Raw genomic sequence first — 25,153 nt, forward strand, 5'->3', positions numbered from 1 at the left:
TCCTCCCCTCTCCGCCCTCCGGTGACCTGATGATCCATAGGTTCTGCCGACGGGACCCGTTTTCCTGGTCATCTACATTCCCCTTGTGGGCTGTCACCAACCTTGCCACCTCTGCTTTGAGCGAGGTGATCCGCTTCCCCTGGTCTGTGGCTGCCATTTCCAGGTCCCACACTGTTGCCTCCCAGACTCCCAGTCTCCTATCTGCTCTTACCCCCTTTATTGGGGCCAACACGACCTCTCCTGCTGACATTGTCACCATGAGGTATTCTTTCACCCTTCTCTTTGCTTCTAGAGTTCCATTGTGATGAACTCCATCAGCTTTTCCATCATCGGCTGGGCCGGCGTTGGCAACCCTTTTGGGTGCGCGAAGCTTAGTTCTGGACCACCCTGGTTCTGTGGCACAATGGTTAACACTGCTGCCTCACAGCACCAGGGACCCAGGTTCAATTCTAGCCATGGGGTGACTGTGTGGAGCTTGCACGTTCTCCCCATGTCTGTGTTTCTTCCGGGTGGCTTTGGTTTCCTCCCACAATCCAAAGTAGTGCAGGTTAGGTGGATTGGCCATGCTAAATAAATTGCCCCATAGTGGCCAGAGATGCGCAGGTTAGGTCGGGTTGTGGGGCTAGCGTGGAGACATGGGCTTAGGTAGGATGCTCTTTTTTGGAGGGTCAGTGCAGACTCGATGGGCCAAATGGCCTCCTTCTGCACTGTAGGGATTCTATGACTCCCTGTTCTGGATCGAGGTTTTCCACTCCCTACTTTTACTGGTTTTGCAGCCAGGTTGCTGGCTCATTAGCATCCTGGTCGGTTAAGTAGTAGATGGGGGTTAAGCTGGGCAATGTTTTGCATTTTTGGTGCCCGTTTGATGGGGTTGAAAGGTCTAACCAAAAGTTTCTAGGAGAGAGCCACCTTTTGTGTGATTGCTCAGCTCATGGCCGCTGATCAACATATTTGACTTATTGAAGTTTCTCATTATTATTGAAGTGACATGTCATTCTCCTTACATTGACCAGGCAGTCCAAATATCATCCTAAACCACTTCTTCAGCTGTATGCCTAGTTGGTGGACGTCATACTGCAACTCCTGCTGTAATATTCACTTTACCATCTTAGTCTCCCAATTGGCTCTTGCAGAAGTAATTTCTGAATGTTGGTCAGATACATGCAGCTGGGGATATATGATAAGGAAGTTTCTTTATCACTGAAGGGTGGGAGATAAATTGGGCACAAGTTGCTTTGGGGCATACTTGATAACAACTGCTTTGAGCACCATTATTGTAGTAAACATGTAAGTAGCTGCCAAATGTGGCATGAAGAGATTAAGAATAGATACCAAAAGAAAGACACCATGGGTTGGATTCTCTTCCCTCCCAATGGAGTATATCTCAGTGGCCAGCCGTCGGCCGGCAGTGGGATCTTCTGGTCCTGTTGCTATCAATGGGAATTCCCACTGGTTCTACCCCTCGCCGCTGGAAAACTCGCAGTGGGGCTGTACAGTCCCTGCTGGTGAGGACCGGAAGTTTTCTCCCCATATTTTCTCCTCGTCTTATAATTCTTTACTGAATTTAGATAATAAAACCTCGGTTTCCTTCTCCCCTTTGACCAATCCTTTTTCTTTCCTTCTTCTCCAGAGAAAAATTGTTTGTGGTCATCCCTCCGAAGGGATGCTGAAGAACCTTTGAATCCTGATTATGCCAGTATTGAGAAACTCTTCAGCTTTCCAGTTTTGGAGGCAAAACAGAAAGAGCGAACTGTTAGCAAAACAGAGGTCAAAGAGGTAAGTGGCACCAGGTAGAATCTTGTGCTCTCGCTGGTGATGAGCTTGGAGGTGGGAAGGGCATGTATTTATGTGGGATGGTGCATACCTTCCCACCCCACCATCACTTGAGGCCCCTAAGTGACCAGAAGGGCCTCGTCCTGTCGCTGCTGGTGTTGACCCAGCTGCAGACAGGTCCGTCGGCACGTGGTGTTCACGACAAGTAAACACTATGTAGGTTGCTTGTCACCTCTGTTGGTTGGGTGTTGGTGGTGGTCCATCAGTCAGTGATTGAGGGCCTCGTCATCGGGAAGCGACGGCCCCTCCCTGTTGGCTGATCCCTGCCCTTGTTGCTGAGTCACCAGAACACCCTCTCTCCGTGGCCCCCATCCCTCACCTATGCACCGCTCTCCCCGCAGCCCCTCTCTCAATTTTTACATGTGCACCATCACCAGGAGCCATCGTCTTCCCATTGGCGATACCGAGCACGAGCAACCAGCCTCTAATTAGTTGGCAGCTCTCGGTAGGCAAGACGTCCGCCCCGCATCTTGATTGCAGGGGCAGGCCCACCCTTGGGCACCGACACTGCCTGATTGTTTTTGGTTTGGCCCACCTTCCCAATAACAGGTACCGTAGGTCTCCCGCTGGCTCTCCAGTCAAGACCCCCAGATGCCTGAGCAATATTCCACACATTGAATCAAAACAGTCATCTAAACGCAGCCACTTCCATGTATAACTCATTATTTCTGTCCTCTTGCTCACCACAGATCACATTTCTAGATTCCAGGAAAAGCCTTAACTTGAACATATTTTTAAAGCAATTCAAATGGTGAGTTACTTGAACATAGGTTACTAGTGTGGGCATTTGGTAAAATATCAAATGGTTAATCTACATTTCAAGTTTGCTTGGTACTTGTTCCACCGTCAGTTGATTATATATCCGAACTTTGCCTGACCTTTGCACCTCTGCTCGCATACACCGTTTGAAGAAAAACAAGTCTAACTACTGTCTGTTCAGCTGTTTGCTCATCGGCCAGCGATACATCAAGTGGTGACAATTTTTAAAAGTTAGTTTCTTAAACGAGAGTGCCACTGACCTTTTCTTACCCATCATTGGTTGGCCTGAGAAGGTGGTGTGGCAACTTTCTTGAATCAGTGGTAGCACTTTGAATTCACTTGGCAAGCCATTGTATCAGAGGTATCAGAGTTAACAGTCATTATATATATTGGCGATGGACTTCCAGTGGCGGCAATGCGGAGCTAAGCCGCACGTTAAGCAGCTCCCGCTTTTTTTGGACAAAAGAGCCCGCAACGGCGCTGTTTCGACTTTTCCCCGGGGGAAACACAGCCAGTGTGCCTAGCGGCCGGTGGATGGACTGGACTCGCAATGGAGCGGTCCAGTAGTCGGTATTACCACAGAGAAAGGCGAGAGGCAGAAAAAGAAAGATGGCGGCAGGCGGGCAAGCAGCAGCAGCGTGGCAGCAGTGGGCGCGGGAGCAGCAGGAGCTGCTTTAGCGCTCCTTCAAGGAGCTCAAAGCCGAGATTTTGGAGCTGCTTAAGGCCTCTCTGGACCAGCCGGTGGCGACTCGGACGGCTCAGGCCGTGGAGATTCTGGAGCTGCGGCACAAGGCTTCGGAGAATGAGGATGAGCTTTTGGGCCTGGCAGTGAAAGTGGAGTCGCATGAGGTACTGCACATGAAATGGCTGGCGAGGATGGAGAATCGCTCCCGCCGGAAGAATCTACGGATTTTGGGCCTCTCGGAGGGGCTGGAAGGTTCAGATTTGGCGGCCTATGTGGTCCTAATGTTAAACTCGCTGATGGGTGTGGGGTCATTTCATGGTTCCCTGGAGCTGGAAGGTGCCCATCGAGTGCTGCAGCGGAAGCCCAGGCAGAACGAGTCGCCCAGGGTGGTGCTGGTCCGTTTTCACCGCTTGGTTGACCGGGAGTGCGTGTTGAGGTGGGCGAAGAAGGAGAGGAGCAGCAGGTGGGAGAACATGGACGTTCGGATTTTCCAGGACTGGAGCGCAGAGGTGGCAAAGAGAATGGCTGGCTTCAATCGTGCGAAGGGAGTGCCCCACAGGAAGGGGGTGAAGTTTGGCCTTCTACAGTCGGATCGCCTCTGGGTCACGTACAAGGACCGCCAGCTCTATTTTGACTCTCTCCGGAGGAGGCCTGGGCTTTTGTCCAGGCTGAGAACTTGGATTTGGTCCGGGGACTGGGGGGCTGAGGGGAAATGTACTTTGTTTGGAGGCTTTGCCCTCTTAGGTATCCTTTTGCCAAATTGGCTGTGTTTGCTGATGGTTGTTTCCTGTTTGTTTTCGCTGTTTCCGCTATTTTAGTTATGGTTATTTGGGTTCTTTCAGGGTTTCTTTGGGGCTGTTGTTTATTTATTGTGGTGCTTTTTTTGTTTTTTCCACAGGTGGGTTGGGGAGTAGTTTGGGGTGCCGATGGGTCATGTGTCCATCTTTTTCCCGCGTGTTGGGTCGAGGGGCGGGAATCGGGTTGGAAGCGCGGGCTTTTTTCCCGTGCCGGAGGAATTGGGGGCGGGGCTGACCCTGGTAGGGAGGGATTGGTGGTAGCATGGTGGTTAGCATAAATGCTTCACAGCTCCAGGGTCCCAGGTTCGATTCCCGGCTGGGTCACTGTCTGTGTGGAGTCTGCACGTCCTCCCCGTGTGTGCGTGGGTTTCCTCCGGGTGCTCCGGTTTCCTCCCACAGTCCAAAGATGTATGGGTTAGGTGGATTGGCCATGCTAAATTGCCCGTAGTGTCCTAAAAAGTAAGGTTAAGGGGGGGGTTGTTTGGTTACGGGTATAGGGTGGATACATGGGTTTGAGTAGGGTGATCATTGCTCGGCACAACATCGAGGGCCGAAGGGCCTGTTCTGTGCTGGACTGTTCTATGTTCTATCTATTCAGGCGCACAGGGAGAGGGGGGAGACGGTCGAGAGGGAGAGGGAAGTTCACGACTCTGGAGGAGCTGGTGGGGAAGTGGAACCTCCCCCCTGAGAACGCTTTTAGGTATATGCAGATCAGGGACTTTATTAAGAGGCAGGTGGAGGAGTTTCCGCGGCTGCCGCCAAGGGGGGTGCAGGACAGGGTGCTTTCGGGGACGTGGGTCGGGGAAGGGAAGATCTCGGCTATTTACTAACTGATGCAGGAGGAGGAGGAGGCCATAGTAGATGAGCTCAAAGTGAAATGGGAGGAAGAGCTAGGGGAAGAGATTGAGGATGGGACGTGGTCGGACGCCCTGGAGAGGGTGAATTCTTCCTCCTCTTGCGCACGGCTCAGCCTAATTCAGCTGAAGGTGCTGCACAGGGCTCACATGACGGGGGCAAGGATGAGCAGGTTTTTCGGAGGGGAAGACAGAGGGGAAGACAGGTGTGGGAGGTGTTCGGGTGGCCCGGCAAACCCCACCCATATGTTTTGGGCATGTCCGGATCTGGAGGGGTTTTGGAAGGGGGTGGCGGGGATTTTGTCGGACGTGGTTGGGTCTAGGGTCAGGCCGGGCTGGGGGCTTGCGATCTTTGGAGTAGCTTCGGAGCCGGGAGTGCGGGAGGCAAGAGAGGCCGGCATTCTGGCCTTTGCGTCTCTAGTAGCCCGGCACAGGATTCTGTTACAGTGGAGGGATACACGGCCCCGAGTTCGGAGACCTGGGTCAACGACATGGCTGGGTTCATCAAGTTGGAGAGGATGAAATTTGCCCTGAGGGGGTCGGTACAGGGGTTCTTTAGGCGGTGGCAGCCCTTTCTCGATTTCCTGGCGAAGGGGTAGAGAGTGGTCAGTCTCTGCAGCAACCGGGGGGGGGGGGGGTTGGGGATGGTTGGGGGATTTGTTTTTGCCGCGGTGGGTTTGTTACGTTATTTTCTTTCTTGTATTGCTATTTGTTATTATTTATTTTGGGGGGGAGAGTTATTTTCTTGTTTTGGTGTGGAAACACGCCTTGTTTGTTTTAAATTGCGGGGAAAAAATTGTTATTGTTATTAAAAAACTTGAATAAAAATTATTTTTTTAAAAATTAGATATATTGGCGATGCAATGACGTCCAGGCCAGACTGGGTAAAGATAGCAGATTTTCTGCCTGAAAGGATATTAATCCAATAGCTTCATGGCCATTTTTATAGATGTCACCTTTTTTTAAATTTCCAATTTAAAACAAAAACTAATTTCAAATGCCATGGTGCAACTTATACTCCTATTCTCTGGGTTATACTTGTTCAATAACATTACTGTATTGGTATAAACATGTGGATAAAATCCTAACCCTCAACAGAACCATTTGTTTCAAGCTTTCCTAGAGGAAGGGAACTCTTGTTAAAGCGCTGGTCCTTGCTCCTTCTTTAATTTTTGATTTTAATGAATGCATCATCTCCAATGAAAGGTGCACAAACTAATATTTTTCCCCTTTGCTTCATTAATCCTTTTGTACCACCGAATCTTTGATTTGAAGGTGAAAGAATAACTAGGTAAAGAGAAGGGCCCATTGAGGACCATGGTGATAATTTGTGTTTGGAGCCGGAGGACGTAGGTAGGGTTCTAAGTGAATACTTTGTGTCAGTGCTCACTCGTAAGAGGGACCGTGCGGGTAAAGAAATCGGGAAGAAGGACTGTAATAATAATAAAGAGATTAGCACGGAGAGAAAATTCTGAGTGGTCTGGCAGACTTAAAGTGGACAAACCTCCAGGGCCAGATAAAATGTATCCCAGGCTGCTGATTAAGGCAAGGGAGGAAATAGCAGGGTGCTGGCCAAATTTTCAATTCCTCTCTGGCTACAGGGGAAATGCCGGCGGAATGGAGGATAGCCAATGTGGCACCATTATTCAAGAAGGGAGGAAGAGATAAACTAGGAAACTACAGGCCAGTCAGTCTAACCTCCGTGTTGGGGAAACTATTGGAAGCAATTCTGAGAGACAGAATTAATCTACATTTAGAGAGGCAGGGATTAATCAAGAACAGTCAGCATGGTTTTGTTAAGGGGAGGTCATGTCCGACCAACTTGATTGAGTTTTTCGAAGAGATGACCAGCTGTGTAGATGAGGGAAATTCACTTGATGTAGTCTACTTGGACTTCAGCAAGGTGTTTGATAAGGTCTCGCATGTGAGCCTGATAATGAAGAAAGGTCCATGAGATCCAAGGTAGCAGGTGGATACAGTAGTTAAGAAGGCATATGGTATACTTTATCAGCCGAGGCATAGGCATAGAGTTTAAGATCAGGGGAGGTTATGAAGGAACTGTATAAAACATTGGTTAGGCCACAGCTCGAATATTGTGTGCAGTTCTGGAATCCACATTATAGGAGAATGTTCTTGCACTTGAAAGAGTGCAGAGGAGATTTACCAGGATGTTGTCAGGGCTGGAGAGTTTTAGTTGTGGAAGAGAGATTGAATAGACTTGGATTATTTTCCTTGGAGCAGAGGAGACTGAGGGGGGACATGATTGAGATGTATAAAATTATGAGGGGCATGGTTAGAGTAGGCAGGAAGACAATGTTCCCCCGGTGAAGGGGTAAATTAACAGGAGGCATAAATTTAAGGGGGCAGGAGATTTAAAGGGGATGTAAGGGGAACCATTTTTACCCAGCGGATGGTGGGAGTTTGGAACTCACTACCTGAAAGGGTGGCGGAGGCAGAGACCCTCATAACATTTAAGAATTATTTAGACGTGTACTTGCGATCACAAGGCATCCAAAGCCATGGGCCAAGTGCTGGAAAATGGGGTTAGAATAGTTTGGTAGTTGTTTTTGACCCACGCAGACTCAATGGACCGAATGTTCTATGACTTAGGGCACGATCGAATGGCCACGCTGAGCCTGAAAAGTAATGTGCCGCAGTGCAATATGGCCAATAGAAGCCGGGGACCACTCTCCTGGGATCTACCTTGCTTGCAATGCCTTGTGAGATCCAACAGGATTGTGGCTAAGGCCCATGTCTAACTCGAGTGCCGTTCGATAGCGTTGTGTTTCTCAGTGCTGCAGGTGCCAGGAAACACGCGGCTAAACACGCTCACTGTTTTCCCATTTGGTTAAATTGCGCCCTCTGACTATGTTTCCCGATCACAATCAGTTCTGTTATTTTGTTGCAACATGGAAAGAATCCCATTACTGTTTTGTGTCTCCTTGCAAGGATGCTCTTGGTCTTTTCTCCCGCAGACAATAGTCTCTAAAAGGATAGATGGCCAGATTTAACTCGTGTCTGTCAGTCAATGGTGGCCAGATTTAACTAATATGCGTCAGTCAATGCTGCAGAGGCACTGAACTGATCCCTTGGCTGATTAGGAATTTTTGCTCTTGTGTGTTAGCTGTTCCAACCAGTTGAATCTGGGGCTCAACAGAGCAAGATGTAACGACATCTATTCCATTAACGGCAAGGGGAAATTCTATTTTTAATTATGTTTATTACCTGGAAACGAAGTGATCTCCTTGAAACTGAATAAACCGTGATGATATATAACGCTGCCTCTTGGTTTGCTAAAGTTTAGTTGCTTAGAATTGTGTTCTTTTAAGGATGCAAAATCTCATTTGTCAATGTTTCATTAGTTCTCATGAGGAAGTGACTGATATGATCAGGAGAGGGGACCAATCTAAATTCGATGTTGAGATTTTAAAGCAACTCAAGAAACTACTACCAGAGAATCATGAGGTAAGATGCCAAGGCAATGAGTACCAGTTCTGATAACCGGAGTGGGTCAATATTATTTCGGCTATAACCTTTTCTTTGAATTCATTCCATGCACAGGTAGAAAATATAATGGCTTACAAAGGAGAAAAGGAAAAATTAGCAAGTGCTGATCACTTCTACCTTCTCCTCCTGGATGTTCCTTGGTATGTATTACTGGTGCCAGGTTTATTCTGCAGGGGTTTTGTTTCAGATACAAGTTCCATTTGCTGGTTGCTGGGGTGGTGCAGTGGTTAGCACTGCTGTCTCACGGCGCCGAGGACCCGGGTTTGATACCGGCCCCAGGTCACTGTCCGTGTGGGATTTGTACATTCTCCCCATGTCTGCGTGGGTCTTCCCCTCACAACCCAAAGATGTGCAGGGTAGGTGGCTTGGCCACACTCAATTGCCCCTTAATTTAAAAAAAAAATCATTTTGTTAGTTGCTCATCCAACCTTGTCCATCTGAACGTGTCACGCATCTCATGAACTGAAATCAAAGTTTTGTTAATCATGTGAGACATTTGATGTAATCGAGCTCCTCTTGATTTTAAAATGGGTTTTAAAAGGAGCTGAGCAGAAAATAGAATTGGAACAGGGAAAAGAACATGAACAAAGTGACAAGAATAAGAATAGAAGCAAGAGGGAACCAGGGTAAACCAACACTGTGTAGAAATAGATCGTAAATGGAACTGAACTGCATTGGGGTGGGGGGGGTTAGGAATTCAGCTTATTTCTGGTGAGGAGTAGAAGTACATGCTTGGACATAAAATGCATCTTTATGGTTTTGCTATAAATAATGAATGGCAGAAACCTTTCCTCAGTTATTTACATTCCATTGGAATTTTGCAAGTGCAGAACGCTTGATGAAAACTTATAAATAACAATTAATAGTTATGCTTTTGTTACACATGATATATAACCTACTGGAAAATGTAATCGAAACAAGGAGGTTACCGATGTTGATGTGCAAAACTGCTAAAATATTAAGCCTGGGAGTTGCACATCAAACCCAAAGAAATAAGCACGTTACAACTAATTTCGCTACTTTGAATGACTTATTCTGCATGTAAGATTTATTCTTTGGATTAGAAACATACATTTTATCTGCTGTCGCCATTTTTTCGAGCACTTTTATTAAGGAAAATGCTTACTATACACAACTAAACGTTGGTAAAGAGTGAAGCAAAACATTTACTATATAGTAACTGAAAGAAATGGAGTGTACTCTTTATTAGTTTCATCTTAAAATCAAAATTATTTTGGGAAGGCATTAATGATACAATTCTCCCTTTTAATATTTAACAGTCAGTAGACCAGTTAACAAGTTTCCACAAATCTCACACACATTAGTTTTATCCAACCCATTTAACTTCCTGAGGAAATATTTTGTGTGTTTTTTTTTGTCCTGATCTCCTGACGAAGATGGAATAAAATTCTAATTTTATATTACATATTATGGATCGGTCACCTCAAAATGGTGTCATATTTTCCTGGTTCAAGAGGTAGGGAATCATTGTATTTTTGGCATTTTATGTGTGTTGATTATTTTGATTCTTAATCAGGTTTTTTTTATTTTTTGTTCACCAAGTGTTAACTGTTTTATTTCAAATAGCTAGTATTGACTTACTTTTCTGGTCAAATTTTAGCATTTGTCGAATCTTAATGAAATGAGAGAGACAAAGCAATCGCCTAACCTCACGTTTGCCTGAGGCTTGTGAATTTTCTACTAATGTTCTCTAGTTTAAAAGTCTCAACTCAACTTTGTTTATTTTTTTACCCTGCTCTACCACAGCTACCAGCTAAGAATTGACTGCATGTTGCTGTGTGTAGAGGCTACTGGTACACTGCAAGTGCTCCAACCAAGGGCAGAACTAATCAAAACTGCTTGTCAAGGTAAGTTCAGTGGTAAACATGGTGCTTATCAGACTGAAATGTTAAACTGTAGTGCGCCACCACCATCTGAACGGCATTCTGACTGATCGGAGATCAGAAAGTTAATGCCATCACGCGTGTGAGACGATGCAACGTACTCCTGCATTGACTTCTAAAATAGGACATGCACCTGCTTGTTGGCCCATTAACAACATTGATGTGCATCACCATCCTCCATTTCAAGGATGCAAAATAGTTCTCAAATAAAATATTGTCTTTCACACATATCGCACATTTCTTGTATTTTGTTTCCAAGTAAGACCATTGTCTGCCTTGTTATCTTATGTTGCGTCATTATCATATTCTTTAAATCTAATCATCGCATCTCTGATTAAATAAGATTTTAATGCTGTTATATGCAATCTTAAAGGCAGGTATTAATGATTATTGACCAGGCGCATGTGTTCATAGCAAAGTGGTTAGTTGGTGTTTGATTATGTCTTTTCTTGTAATTGCACAATGCCCTACCACATAAGGACATACGAATTAGAAGCAGGTGGGCAATTCAGCCCTTCAAGCCTGTTCTATCATTCAATCAGATCATGGCTGACCTCGTCCTGGTGTCAAATCCATCTCCCCACCTATTGACCATATTCCTTTAACCCGCTTTTTATCAGAAATTTATCTGTCTCCTTCTTGAAACCATTTAATGATTCAAACCCCACCGCACTATGGTGCAGCAAGTTCCACAAATTCATCACCCTCTGCAAGAAGTAGTTCCTCCTCATCTCAGTTCTAAACCTACTGCCTCTCAACCCATGTCCATGATCTCTCATTCTAGATTGCACCACAAGAGGGAACATTTGGTCCACGTTTACTTTATTAATCCATTTTAGTATTTTATACACCTCGATCGGATCCCCTCTCATCCTCCTAAACTCCAGCGAGTATAAACTCAAAACTGTTTAATCTCTCCTCATATGTCCATCCTTTCATCCCTGGAACCAATTTGGTGAACCTCCTTTGAACTGCCTCCGATGCCACCACATCATTCCTCAAATAAGGAAACCAAAACCGGACACAGTACTCCAGATGTGGTCTCGCCAACATATAACAACAACTAGTAATTGTTCAGTGTTGTCAAACATCGCAAGATGCTGCACAGGACTGCTTTACAAACACCAAATTACAGGTGGCCAAAAGCTAGTTTTTAGCGAGTGTCTTAAAGGAGGAGCGAGCAATAGAGAGGCAAATAGGTTGATAGAAGAAATTTTGGATCTTAATGCTCAGGCAGCTGAAGACCGAGTCACCCACAGGTACAACAGTGAAAATTAGCGATATTCAATAGACCAGAATAGGTGGAGTGCAGAGACCTTTGCGGACAGGTAGGACGGGGCGAGGTGATAGAGCTGGTGGTGGGGCTGGAGTAGGCTTGTAGAGACGGATAGTCCAGCCCATTGAGGAATTTAGAAGCAAGGATAAGAATATTAAAAGCCACAGAATGCTGTGGAGGTCAAGTAATTGAGTGTCTTTCAGACAGAAATAGATAGATTCTTGATTAATAAGGGGATTATGGTGAGAAGGCAGGAGAATGGGGATGAGAAACATATCAACCATGATGAATGGCGGAGCAGACCCAAGGGCCGAATGACCTAATCCTGCTTCTATATCTTATGGTCTCATAATATTTGCTCATTATTTTATATTTCTAAAGAAGATTTTGCACAGTGGATCGTCATTATGTAACCATTTCAAGATCCACAGACCAATTATAATCATCAAATTAACATTATCAGGATGCAATATTTATAATTGTTCTCTGCTTTTGAATAGATCTTCTTTCTGCTTCAAGACTACCCCTGTTCTGTGACTTAATTCTTAAAATTGGAAACTTCCTGAACTATGTATGTATTCTGTGAATTTTACAAAGATTATTGGTTTACACAGTGACATCCAGAAAACTACTTTGCATCGATTAAACACAATTAATTATTGAAAATCTATAATGAACATGTTATTTAGCTGCACTGTTAAAGATTGATTTTTAATTCAATTTTTGTCTTGTACGCTATTTCCAATAAACCAGTAAAATGCATATTTTGAAAAATAGGTTGTACAAAATTTGAGAAGATTGATCAGACAAACTGGTGTGTGACAAGTATGTTTAAACGGGGACATGGTGGCACAGTGGTGAGCACGGCTGCCTCAGAGTGCCAGTGACCTGGGTTCGATAACAGCTTTGGGTGACTGTGCAAACTCCACACAGGCATTCTCTGTGTGCATGCGTGGGTTTCCTCTAGGTGCTCCGGTTTCCTCCCACAGTCCAAAGATGTGCAGGTTCGGTGGATTGGCTATGCTAAATTGCCTCTAGTGTCCAGGGATAGGCTAGGGTGGGTGGGGGAGTGGACGTAGGTGGAGTACTCTTTCGGAGAGTCAGTGCAAACCCGATGGGACGAATTATCTCCTTGTGCACTGTAGGGATTCTATGATTTCTAACTTTCATTGCATTTGTGTTTATATTTTAATGTGTACTTTGTGTTTTTTCTTTACCTTCCAACAGGGTAGTCACACGGGGAATGCAGATGGCTTTAAAATAAATACCCTACTAAAACTGACGGAAACGAAAGCAAACCAATCCCGGATTACATTGCTCCATCACATGGTTGAGGTGATACCTGTTGTATTGATATTGGGTACAAAACGTGTATGTTAAAGTTTTTAGTAGTCTTCCCTATGTTAATAGCAAGTCTTTATTAAATATAAGGACACTGGCAAGGAGCTATCTCCATGTCTGTCTTAACATGTTTCTGGGCAATATACTGAACCTAGCTCTGGGTCATTTGCCTTCATACACTACTGTGTGGGTGGTACTGTACTTGGTCCCACACACTCATACTACAACAACTTAGAATTTTATTTTGTTTCAATTCGTTAATATCTGACATTTTTTTTTCTTCAAATTTTCAAGGAGATTGAGACGTCCCATCCAGACCTTCTGAATCTTCCTGATGACCTAGAATCCATTTCAAAAGCAGGGGGGTAAGACGACCATTTGAAATCTTTTCATAGCTTTAACACTTTTTAAATAGTGTCTGAGGTGGCAAGTTGTTTTCTCAAACTGAACTGTAAAGCAATCCCCTTTTTTTTTTTTGCAGTGCTAAAAAATGTAATTTCAACAATCGAACTGAACAAAGGCTGTTAGATTATATTAAAGTCAATTGATTGTTGGATCTCCAAAACATATTCATTGTTCTTTGATTTTGCATATCTCTGCTAGAGAAATCTTGGAGCTACAATGTTTGGGAATAATTAAAGTACCTCCTTTGGGAATCCGCAATGCAGTTTAAAGTGCAAGTTTTGGAGCCTTAGAAGGTCAGGGTTCAAATTTCAATCCCACTAACATTTGCAGCTAGTCCACATGGAAAATGAGGTTTGTCAGGATCCTCCAGCTGATTTAGGGAAAATTGACTTTGACAGATTACATTTCTCCTCGCAAATTACCAAAGAGTCAGAATTTAAATACTTTCTAGAAACAGGGGTGGAGTGTTTAGCACTGCTGCCTCACAGTGCCAGGGACCTGGTTTTCACTCCAGCCTTGGGTGATTGTCTGTCTGTGTGGAGTTTGCACATTCTCCCTGTCTCCGTGGGTTTCCTTCGGGTGCTCCAGTTTCTTCCCACAGTCCATATATGTGCAGGTAGGTGGATTGACCACGTTAAATTGCCCCCGAGTGTCTAATGTTGTGCAAATTAGATGAGATTATGGGGATAGGTTAGGGGAAAGGGCCTACGTCGGATGCTCTTTCGAAGGATCAATGAAGATTGGCCTCCTTCTGCACTGTAGGGATTCTGTGGAGAAAGGCAGGTCATCTTAATTCTGTTTCTCTTAGGGGTGGGACAGCAGCACAGTGGTTAGCACTGTTGCTTTTCAGCTTCAGGATCCCAGGTTCGATTCCAAGCTTGGGTCACTGTTTAGCAAAAATATGCAAAATTAAAGAACGATGAATATGTTTTGGAGATCCATGTTCTCCGCGGGTCTGCGTGGGTTTCCTCCTGGTGCTCCGGTTTCCTCCCATAGTCCAAAGATGTGCAGGTTAGGTAGATTGGCCATGCTAAATTGCCCTTAGTGTCCAAAAAGGTCAGATGGAGTTACGGGGATAGGGTGGAGGTGTGGGCTTAAGTAGAGTGCTCGTTCCAAGGGCCGGTGCAGAGTCGATGGGCCGATTGGCCTCCTTCTACGCTGCAAATTCTATGCTTCTATAATCTATGATAAATAAATAAATTCTATGCTTCTATAATCTATGATAAATAAATAAATTGGCAAGCTTGCTATTTTTCTGAAATATGTATCTCCTTTTCTCTTTTGCATTTTTCCCACCCTGCAACATATCTCCACTTTTTTGTATAACTTGGAAACTATGTTTACTGGCAGCCTGAGTGTGGACTCACTTCAATCAGATGCAATCAACCTATTGGAAGGTCTCAAGATGATTGGTCGGAAGGTCAAGTCATCTGCAGATGATATAAAATTACAGTTTGACAAACCTATCCAGGCAAGTAAGACAGCAACTGTAAATAACCCAGATTTAAGCTGCCTATTTCGAAATTTTAATTTTTTTCAAACTGTAATTTCAGGAACGTCTATCTGAAACAAATAAAGTGAAGGAACTTCTGGAAGATATTGAGTCAGAGAGAAAGAAACTTGCTGAGTATTTTTGTGATGATGTTAGTAAATTGTCACTGGAGGAACTATTTCTCACCATTAAAACCTTCAGAGACTCTTTCCTCAAAGGAATTAAGGTAATTCTTCATAGCTTAAGGCATGACGTCTTCTATATGTTTAGGCCCATAACTTCCTGGCTGCCCAGCGTCGGATTTGGGAGGTTCACCAAAAGAACTGTTGGGCAAAACAATTTGTTTTCACCCCTCTCACCCTCCATGTCCCCATCCACTTACTTCAGAGATGTGCCTTCTCCCTGGCCTGTTATTTTCAACGGGAAATTTAAGCTCACCTGCTTTATGACAGCCAGTGCTTTTTTTTTTAAAGAAAGGGGATGATTTCTTCTTTGTTTGACTTATTTTGCACTTCGACACTGAAGCCTGGATCTGCTGTGCTGCCTAAATCTCACTCAGCCTGGGAGGAGGATTGTGCAAGACAGGTGCATAAGAAATTTAGCGCAGGATGTGGCCAATATGTGTTGAAGGCCTTAATTTCAGGATCTCTTGTAATAAATTCTAAAATTGTCAAAAACAAAATACTGATTTCAGAGTATTACTTTTGATTTAGTAGCTGCAACTATAAAGTGCAGATATTTTATCACATTAGTCAGATACTTTATAGACCAAACCATGTTGAATAGTTTTAAAAAGTATACTGTGCGTAATATTTTATCTTATTCAATCTTTATCCATGATGTCCTTCCACTTAAAAGTCATGAAAGTAATGTTACGGTTGTACAACCATGAGTAGCCTTTATTCATGATTAAACTTGTTAATTAATTTTCCCACATTGCATCATGCATCGCAATTTAACTTGATCCTATCTCAACTCAATACCTCCCGCAGATGTTTCTGGATAGCAATCAGAAATGGAGGTTGGCTAGTTTTGCTCTAGTTCCCTCCTCAAACCTCGGGCTGAACTAGATTGAATAGTCTGATTCAAGCCAAGATAGGAATTGGGATATTTTCGGTTCTGTATAACTCATCCATTCATTATATAAATGCGTTCAGCCTTTAGAGGAACATAATGAGGTTTAGAGCTTTTATTGAAGCTCTACTTTCAACGCCCTACCTTGCACGTATTTAAATATGCTTATGCAACCAATATTTAACGGACTAAAGTGCTAATGCTTCCTCTTTCTTCACCCAGTTGAGGACTCCTCTTTAATTAGACCATTTATGGGGAACACTGGATCTCCCAGTGGCACTTGGGCCAATCTGGGTATCTCTACAGGGCCCCCGGGAATTGATAAGGTCAGAAAAGAGCGACAGGCAGTCAGTCATCCCCTTTCCCCATCCAATGGATCTTTCGCATCCTGAATCTGTGTCACTGTTTTGTCTGGGCCTCATTATTTCCTTGTTGTTGCTGTAAAATAGTTTTTTTTTCCCTCCCCCATCCTCCGTGTTAAAAGGAAAATAAACTCCGAAAGGAACAGATGGCAAAAGCAGAGAAGAGGAAACAAAGGCTTCGAGAAGAAGAAGCTAAAAGACAAAAAGGAGAGAATGGCCAAATTAGTAAGTGTGGATTATATTGGGCCATTTTATCTTCCTTGATTCAAAGACTAACTTTGTACTTTTAAACCATTTTATCATTACTTTCTTAAATAGATTGTGCCAAGGCAGCATGGTGGCGCAGTGGTTAGTGTCATAATATCCACTCATGTATATAATGAGATGCAGACAGGCAGTGATTGACACATAGGATGACCAATGAACACACAACATAGAACAACCAATCACCAGACAAGACACCACCACTATCAAGCCCACAGGGCATTAAGACTCCCGCTCTTTTCGGGACCCAGACACTGAGACACTCAGAGTGCACAAGTCAGTGGACATTATTGCCTTGTGGTAGCTAGTAAGTCTGATCGAGCCAATAAGAGGTCATCAATAGGATTAGTAGAGTGTCAACTCACAGCTGAACATGTACAGCCGTTAATAGTTTAAATAAAACAGTGTTGGATCATCTCCGGTGTCAGACGTTTGTTTCTAGCTTCCCTGCGCCCAGTTGCAGTCAACCTCGAACCAACCTGCCTAACACATCAGTTAGCACTGCTGCCTCACAGCGGCGAGGACCCAGGTTCGATCCTGGCCCCGGGTCGCTGTCCATGTGGACTTTGCATATTCTCCCTCTGTCTGCATGGGCCTAACCCTCACAACCCAAAGATGTGCAGGGTAGGTGGATTGGCCACGCTAAATTGCCCTTAATTGGAAAGAAAACTAAAAAAATTAATGGATTGTGTTTATTCACTACAGCAGATGTTAAGGAATTGCTCATCAGACACCAATGTTAATATAAAATCTACCAACATGAAAATGATGATCCAGTTAACATCATGATGAATTGCTAATTCCAGCCTCAGTGCATCGGTTTCTCCATGTGTTGCTGGTTTTGTTTTGACTCGAGAGCATGTATCTGGTCTGAAATCTTGTGATATAAGTTTTAATATTGGAGAATTTAAATTGTGACTGCTTCTGTTTTATAGTTCATAAATCACCAATAAAGCAAGAGGAAGTATGTATTATTGATGCTCTTCTGTCAGACATAAGGAAGGGTTTTCAATTGAAGAAGACTGCTAGGAGCAGGTGCGAACCTCTGTCTGCTCCAAAACGTTCTATTGCTGAAACAAGTAAGGGGAAGATATCACTGAATAAGAGCACATACCTGCCTGCATCTGGCATCAAACTGTGAGCTTGGCATGCTTTTGTTGAAAATGGCTGTATTCCCAAACTAACCTGATTGTCACTTCAGCATTTCTCTTGGTATGTGCAGGTAGTGGTTACCTAATTGCACCTGTAATTTTCAATACTTATCAATGGGCAAAGAAAGCCTTGCCCAATCTGAAAGAGTTTAAAGAGGTTAATTCCATCCTGCTTGGTGCTTAATATGCTACAGTACATGTACTCCAAAACTGCTTGCTGAAATGGGTGGATCTATGCATAGCTAACTAAAAATAAATACAGGCTTTGGGAAAGCTTGAATTAGTATGCCTCTACAAATCTGTCAAATCATTTTAACCCAGTACAGAATTGCATGGTAGTTTGAATCCTTTGAATAGGTTTACCTTACTCCAGAACTTTATGTACCGTTTTGGTTTATTTAAAAGCTGTGCCCAATGGAAAATTGACTTTTTCTTTTCAAACAAAGAGAAACATAAACCATTCATATTTTGGATTTTATGCCATTAATCCTTTTGAGATATAAAGCAAAATGACAATTTGTCTTAACTTACAGGCCCAAGCACTTGTCTTATTCCACAATTGAAAACTGATTGAAATTATTTGCTATCATGGCAAATTTATTTTTGTGAGGTATACATTGTTTGCAGTGGAATTGCTGTCTTATTTTATCTTTTATGATTCACCGATGAATGCAGAGTAGCTTTAGGCTGGAAGACTTTAAGCACCATTTTGAATATTGCATGGTAAGGCAGGGTATCACATCGGGATAAAAAAACTCTAATCTGGCTCAGGATATGACTGGAAAAGATTTCTATAACATTTGTGTATCATTTTCAGTTTCTTGCATGAAATATACACAGTCTTGGTTACACAGTTTGGTGTGGTTTTCCTATATCATCATGACACTGTATTACTGCAATTGTCAGTTTTACCATATTGGTTCATATGTTTGTATATGTGCCTTCAAATCTAATTTCAAAGTGAGGTATATCACTAGCCTATTAATTTTATTTTTATATATAGCTGAAGTTTAGCTAAGTTTTCCATTCATGTTTTCAGTGTAGTTTAAGTATGTTTAGAGGAAATTACATATATTAATAGTTGCGCAACTGTTGCATCCCGCTACATAACTTCTTTTCCTGCTACATTAACCTGTTGCATTTATCTGTGATCTATTACATGTAGCAATTATGTTTTTTGTTTTCTAATTAAAGAGAACTTTTGGAACGATTTCTCCATAGCGGATCAAGGGCTGTCTTTGAGATTTCAGTAAAATTAAATATATTTTTATGCACTGATGACTGGTGGTGATAGCAGTTTTATTTTTTAAAATGAGGGTATTCAACATTTGAACTATTTAAAATACCTCTTATCAGCAAAAATGCAAACTCTCGCTTTCACCGATACACAATCTTTTATTCCTGTGTGTGTTCCTGTGTGTGTTTACAGACCAAAGTGTCCCGTCTGCAGAAGACAAAGAAAAAGCAATGGCTTCTCAATGTACATCTTTGTCAAAAACATCAGCTGCTATTTCTGGTCCCACGGCGGAGGCAGTCACCAAGCAACCACCTGCTGAAGAGTTGCCTACACACGAGGACGCCATGCAATATACTATACACCGGTTGTCTGCTGAACACACATCCGGCCCTGAAACCAATGCAGCTGAAGCAGTAGCAATATCCGTACATAAGGCTGTGACTGACAAAAATCCTGACCTCCCCTTAAATGAAATAAATAAAATATTTGTAAAGAAAGCCCCATGTTTAACTCCGAAATAGTACTTACAAAAGATGAACACGCATCCGGTCCTGAAACAAATGCAGCGGAAGCAGTATTAGTACATAAGAATGTGATTGATAAAAAACCTGACCTCCCCACAATTGAAGTAAATAAAGGAAATATTTGCAAAGAAAGCCCCACATCTAACTCTGAAATATCATTTGCAAAAGACCATGAACAGTTGAAACAATACCACAATGAAGATAATATCAAAGTGGGCAGAAAGGAAGAAAATCTCTCTCATGTAGATGGAAATTTATCTAAAGCTGTTAATGGTAGAAACTCCCAAAATAAAGGTGATGTCAAGCACTTTGACCCTACAGTTACTGTGCTTGATCCAGGGACCAGTATAGCCAGTGACCCTACACTTGCTGTTCTTGACCCAGGGGCCAGCATAGCCACTGATATGAGCATGTCACAAAATGTGCGGCAAACCATTCCTGACACAAATCCTGTCACACATCCTAACCCGAGTCTTGAGCACACTGGTCATACATCACATTCCATAAGATCAAGAACTGATTCGACTAGATATGCTTCATGCTCATCTTCAGAAAAATCATCGGCCAGGAACTCCAGAGATGAAAAAGGTAAACAAGTCAGAGGTAATCTTTTACATTTCTTCCAAGCACTTCACTCCATCAATAACACGCAGAGCATGTTGCATTTCCAAAAATAATGAAATGTGCAAAAGCTGAACTCAAATTAAAAGGAATGTGTTTTCTTTGTTTCTGAAGCAGTACAAATCCAGTTTGTAAATCTCGCCAAAATGTCCTCGTTTGAACAATTCCCTCCAATCCAGAGAGTTGGTGGCCAATGGGTTGTGTTGTTATCCCTAGGGAGCCTCACTGATAGTGCACATAAGGTATTGGTGTTCCCCATGCCTTACTGCCCATGAATGGATGGATGATTGAGGAGGGTGTACACCTCGATAATGTACCCGTGTTCGGTGGATAATCTCCCTTAGCGGTAGCTGTGACTTATCCTTTCTACACTTTCGTCAATTGTATTTATTTCAGCACACAATATCAACCAGCAGCTGCTGGTCCATGAGTGTACTGTATTTAACACAGGAGCTGATATCGATTTTTTAAAGAGAGGTTAGAAATCCAAATGTATAATAAAATGTATAATCGGGTGGCCGAATGGTAGATAAAGGTTAGTTTTAAGAAATATTGCATGTTATCAGATCTCTTATTTATCTTCAAATAAGAGCCAAGGTCCAATTAATTGAGGTGTCCAAAAATACAACTTTATTTGTTAATCATTGACCTTCATTCACTTACATAAAAAACTAAAGCAAAACGTTGACCAGAATAATACATAAACTGGACTGAAAAGAGTTAAACAAAAGCATAAGAAAATTCGAAAATCAAAAGATGGTTCAGAACTTCATTAAAGTGTAAATTTAGAAGAACTTTAATCATGCAATCTCATTCTCGAAGAAATTCTTATCAATGGCCTAATCCCTCATTTACTCTCATTAGTTTCTAATTCTCAGCTGAGGCTTCCTGATTTATTCAAATAACTGAGTGTCACTTAGAAAATGATTTTTTATCAAGGCATTGGTCATTACTTAATATTTACTAATTACTATCAAATTAATTAAATGTCTACGTGCACCCACCATGTGCGGCAATCTTATAAAGATCATGGGCTGGATTCTCTGTTGGCCAACGGCAATATCGTAATCAGGTGGAAAACGACTCTGATGCACAAATCGGGTCCAGTGGCGGTTTGACACTGGCCAGCAATGCTCTGCCCCCTCGGAAATGGCATCGTCGGGTCCCGCGCCATTGCAACAGCGTTGGCGTGTCATCGCCCAGCCCTCCGTAGGGCCAATTTCCTGACGGCACAGGACACGTGGTCTCAGCCGTGCGGGAACCCAGCGTGGCGGCTGCAGACTGTGTCAGACTGGTGGACTGTGGGACCACAGGGGCCGAATGGGATCCGCGCATGACTGGGATCCATGTTGTACGACATGACCACTGCATTCTCCGGCCATTTTCGGTACGGGAGCCAGGAGTTTCACCCGGCGCCGCTGCTAACCCCTCGCCGTTCCTGAAATCAGTGAGGAGTCGGCGCCGATTATTTTCATCACAAACCACCCGCGAATTCTTCGTTCGAGCCGGCACTTAGCCGCTGTAACAGGGAATCCAGCCCAAGGTGCTTGCATTAACCTTGTTGTTGCTCAGGCTTTGATACATTTTCATTACTAAATATTGCTGTTGTTCAGGCTGCGACGCATTTTCATTACTAAATGTATTGACGAACAATGGTTTGTTTATCATAAGGGGCTTTTATGCAACATTTCATGAAACAATGTTAGATTCCTATCTTATTCATTCTTATTCATTATCTGAAACAATAACTATCTTTCTACATTGGTCTTGTGGATATTCCATTCTCTGTCTGCACTGAATTAAGAAATGTACTGTATCAATTCTTAAAGGCTCCAAATAAATCAGTGAAGCAATAATTCAGTGAATCAATAAATCATCAGTCTATCATTCCCCCTTTTGATTATTCTAAACAAAAATAGAATAGATCAATTACAATAGTAAGAGGCAAAGCAAAGGGAAAGATGCCATCAAAATAAACACATTTACAGTTACCTCTGGTGAGAAATGAATAGTAAGCACCCTTCATATCTTGTAAAGGTATTATTTCAGGGTTTTCTGATGTTTTTGACATTCTTTTACAGATACATTTGATTGTCAGAAATACAAGGTATATAGCAAAAATAACAAAAATGAACATGACCAAACCTTGCACCACTGAAACTCCTAAGAATCTCAACCACTCAATAGCCCAACTCCAAAGTGTGCTGGACTCGGGTTACTTACGATCTTCAACCTCACTTTTATTGTGTTTTGCCAAATTAGTGATCTCTTTGGAGCTATCTGAAATACAAGTACAACATCCTGATCTAATCACAGCTCCAGGGTCCCAGGTTCGATTCCGGCTTGGGTCACTGTCTGTGCGGAGTCTGCACATCCTCCCCGTGTGTGCGTGGGTTTCCTCCGGGTGCTCCGGTTTCCTCCCACAGTCCAAAGATGTGCAGGTTAGGTGGATTGGCTATGATAAATTACCCTTAGTGTCCAAAATTGCCCTTAGTGTTGGGTGGGGTTACTGGGTTATGGGGATAGGGTGGAGGTGTTGACCTTGGGTAGGGTGCTCTTTCTAAGAGCCGGTGCAGACTCGATGGGCCGAATGGCCTCCTTCTGCACTGTAAATTCTATGACTGTGACTAATTAGGGCACATATCCCACCTTTCTCAGGATCTCAGTGGAAATTTTGACTGAGGCTATGGAAGTATCGTTAGCTACCTTTTCTATGATTACTGTTATTTTATTGAGCTCTCTGGCTACCTTGGCATCCCAATAGAAAGGAATGTACTGAGCAAGAAATCTGTCTTGAGTAGTGAGGGCATGCTTACTTCTTAACCCATTACCCAAATAACATGACTCTGACCAAAAACGTGGGAGCTTAGGATAGATCCTATGGTTACAAACAAAATAAGTACCATAATAAGCAGTAAAGTGAGCAATATCTTCTCTGTACCAGCGGTCTGAGAAGTTCTTAACCCCTGGAGGAAGTGTATAGACCTGTCAATGGGGAGGAACCAAAAGTGGCTTCTGCTAACGTTGGAGTACATTTGTAGCTCTACCTACATCAAAATAGTGTGTACAATTACTATATGCCATTTGCAATCCCTTAGGCTGACGACTTGCCAAACATACTGATCCTTCGGATTAATGGTAGCTGAAAGGTTACGATGGGGAGGATTCCAGTTCCGATTGGAATTGAGTTACCACCCTGAGAAGGTAGTCAATGAATAACCTGCAGATCTCCTCAACTGAACCCTCATTTTTAGGTAGATCTAAAATTTATTTCTTCCACATGTATTGGCCCCTTCGCGAATTTGAGAGGAACGGGCAATACTTTCAAAAACATACCATCCTGATGTCTCAGAAGTACTAAAAGGAATAGACAAAAAGGGAATATATTCTCCGAGTGGATAGGAATTGCGAAACATACCCAAACTTAGCAACATTAAAATATTTGCCATGTGCCTTGGACATATAAAGAGAGGGGAGGGTTATAATTTTCTCCTTGTGAGTTGACCATGGCCTATTGATCGAAAAAAACAACTAAAAATCAAAATACTAGTTAATATTTTGCAGGAATTAATCTTAACCATAATGAGCTCTTTTAACATGAGAAGCGTGGATTGAAGATTTCTTTCCTCAGACTTTCGCAGCTGATAGTGTTGTAAGCAGCACCTGATAAGGTCCTTCACAACTGGACCCCAATGGTTCCTTCTGCAATTTCTTCACATAGACTTCAATCCCTGATGTAGTGATGTATGTATATCAATATACATGATCAAGAAATGTAATGCTAGTACAGTCAATTGACCACTAGATGTCTCACTGTCAGGACCGAGAAGATTGAGTGGCGGGAATCTCTGATCCTGAGGCTAAGTGTTGACGCCGTCGTAAACACCGTCGTAAAACGTTTTACAACGGCGTTAACAGGCCTCCGGGAGCAGTGATTCCGAGCCCGACAGGAGGCCAGCACGGCACTGGAGCGGCGTGCCGATACCAGCCTCAAATGTGCGCCGCAGGTCTGCGCAAATGCACGATTGCGCAATTGCACGATGGCTTCCTTCTCCGCACCGGCCAGATTTCACAGGCGAGTCTAAAGAATTGGTGAACCGGTGAATAACTTCAGCACAGATCTCAAACTCTTAGCTCAAAATTGTAACTATGTTGATCTTCCCGATTCCTTGGAAGAGATCAAATTGTTTATGGAATAACTGATGATACTGTATGAGAAGCTTTAACTCGGCAAAACGATTTAACGTTGAAAATCGAGATAGAGCAATGGTTTTCCAGTGAACAGACCAAAAGTCAGTATTTAGAATTTTATCCCAAGGAAAAAGGCTCAGAAAGCTGCCACGAGGCAGAGAGAATACAAATGGTGTCGCCGGCAGCACAGAAGACCGTACGGAATAGCAGCTGCCCAGCGCACGCATTCTTCAGCTCGGGACATGCGCACTTCACGCAGAAATGCGAGACTCCGCAAAAGAGTTCTGCGCATGCGCAAACGTCACTAATATATCATGACAACAACTTGATAACGTGTCATAGGTGTGGAAATGCCCACTTAAAGGGAAACTGCCCTGCTTTTGGGAAACGCTGTTTGACATGTTCCAAGCTAAATCATTATGCTTCTCAGTGTCAATCATCCGCAAGTTATCGTCCTCCTGCACATAAAAGGAACTACAACGCGACAGCTGTTGACAAAGATGAACAAATAAAAAACAAGATTTCACACAAGATGATGAAATTTTCTCGTTCGAGAATACCTTCTTTGTTGGAGTGGTTGAAGCATCCATGAAGACTGATCTGCAAGCAAGCACAAATGATCTTCAAGCAACAATAATAGTTCTGCGAGAAAATAAAAATGATCTTCAAGCAGCAAAAGATCAAGAAGTCAACATCGTCAGCAAAGAATGGATGACTACTGTACATTTTAATAATGTTCCAACCTCATTCAAATTGGACACAGGTGCTTCAGCGAATCTTCTTAATTCCAAAGATCTGTCTAAGATTAAAAGTCACCATGATGTAATTCCTCCGGAGTGTTCTTTAAAAGATTATAATGGCGATCCCATTTTCTCG

At 43.0% G+C, this 25,153-nt stretch overlaps 1 protein-coding gene across 7 annotated transcripts in view; it reads left to right on the top strand.

Moving 5' to 3' along the window:
* LOC119953584 (inverted formin-2-like) overlaps positions 1 to 25,153 on the top strand; it is a 114,936-nt gene that overhangs the window by 74,211 nt on the left and 15,572 nt on the right. For 4 of the 7 annotated variants that reach the window (XM_038777984.1, XM_038778020.1, XM_038778029.1 and 1 more), the window contains 13 exons: positions 1,631 to 1,776; positions 2,523 to 2,584; positions 8,291 to 8,393; positions 8,490 to 8,575; positions 10,203 to 10,303; positions 12,116 to 12,186; positions 12,843 to 12,950; positions 13,251 to 13,321; positions 14,712 to 14,832; positions 14,915 to 15,079; positions 16,412 to 16,514; positions 17,489 to 17,632; positions 19,134 to 20,053. In XM_038777984.1, coding sequence (XP_038633912.1) covers positions 1,631 to 1,776; positions 2,523 to 2,584; positions 8,291 to 8,393; positions 8,490 to 8,575; positions 10,203 to 10,303; positions 12,116 to 12,186; positions 12,843 to 12,950; positions 13,251 to 13,321; positions 14,712 to 14,832; positions 14,915 to 15,079; positions 16,412 to 16,514; positions 17,489 to 17,632; positions 19,134 to 19,462 — 1,610 coding nt within the window. In that variant the 3' untranslated portion in view covers positions 19,463 to 20,053. Of the gene's footprint in view, positions 1 to 1,630; positions 1,777 to 2,522; positions 2,585 to 8,290; positions 8,394 to 8,489; positions 8,576 to 10,202; positions 10,304 to 12,115; positions 12,187 to 12,842; positions 12,951 to 13,250; positions 13,322 to 14,711; positions 14,833 to 14,914; positions 15,080 to 16,411; positions 16,515 to 17,488; positions 17,633 to 19,133; positions 20,069 to 25,153 lie in introns of those variants that run through there. The other 3 variants (XM_038778011.1, XM_038778002.1, XM_038778032.1) reach the window with 3 other exon arrangements.

This window comes from Scyliorhinus canicula, chromosome 2 (genome assembly GCF_902713615.1).
Source record: "Scyliorhinus canicula chromosome 2, sScyCan1.1, whole genome shotgun sequence".
Lineage (NCBI taxonomy): Eukaryota > Metazoa > Chordata > Chondrichthyes > Carcharhiniformes > Scyliorhinidae > Scyliorhinus > Scyliorhinus canicula.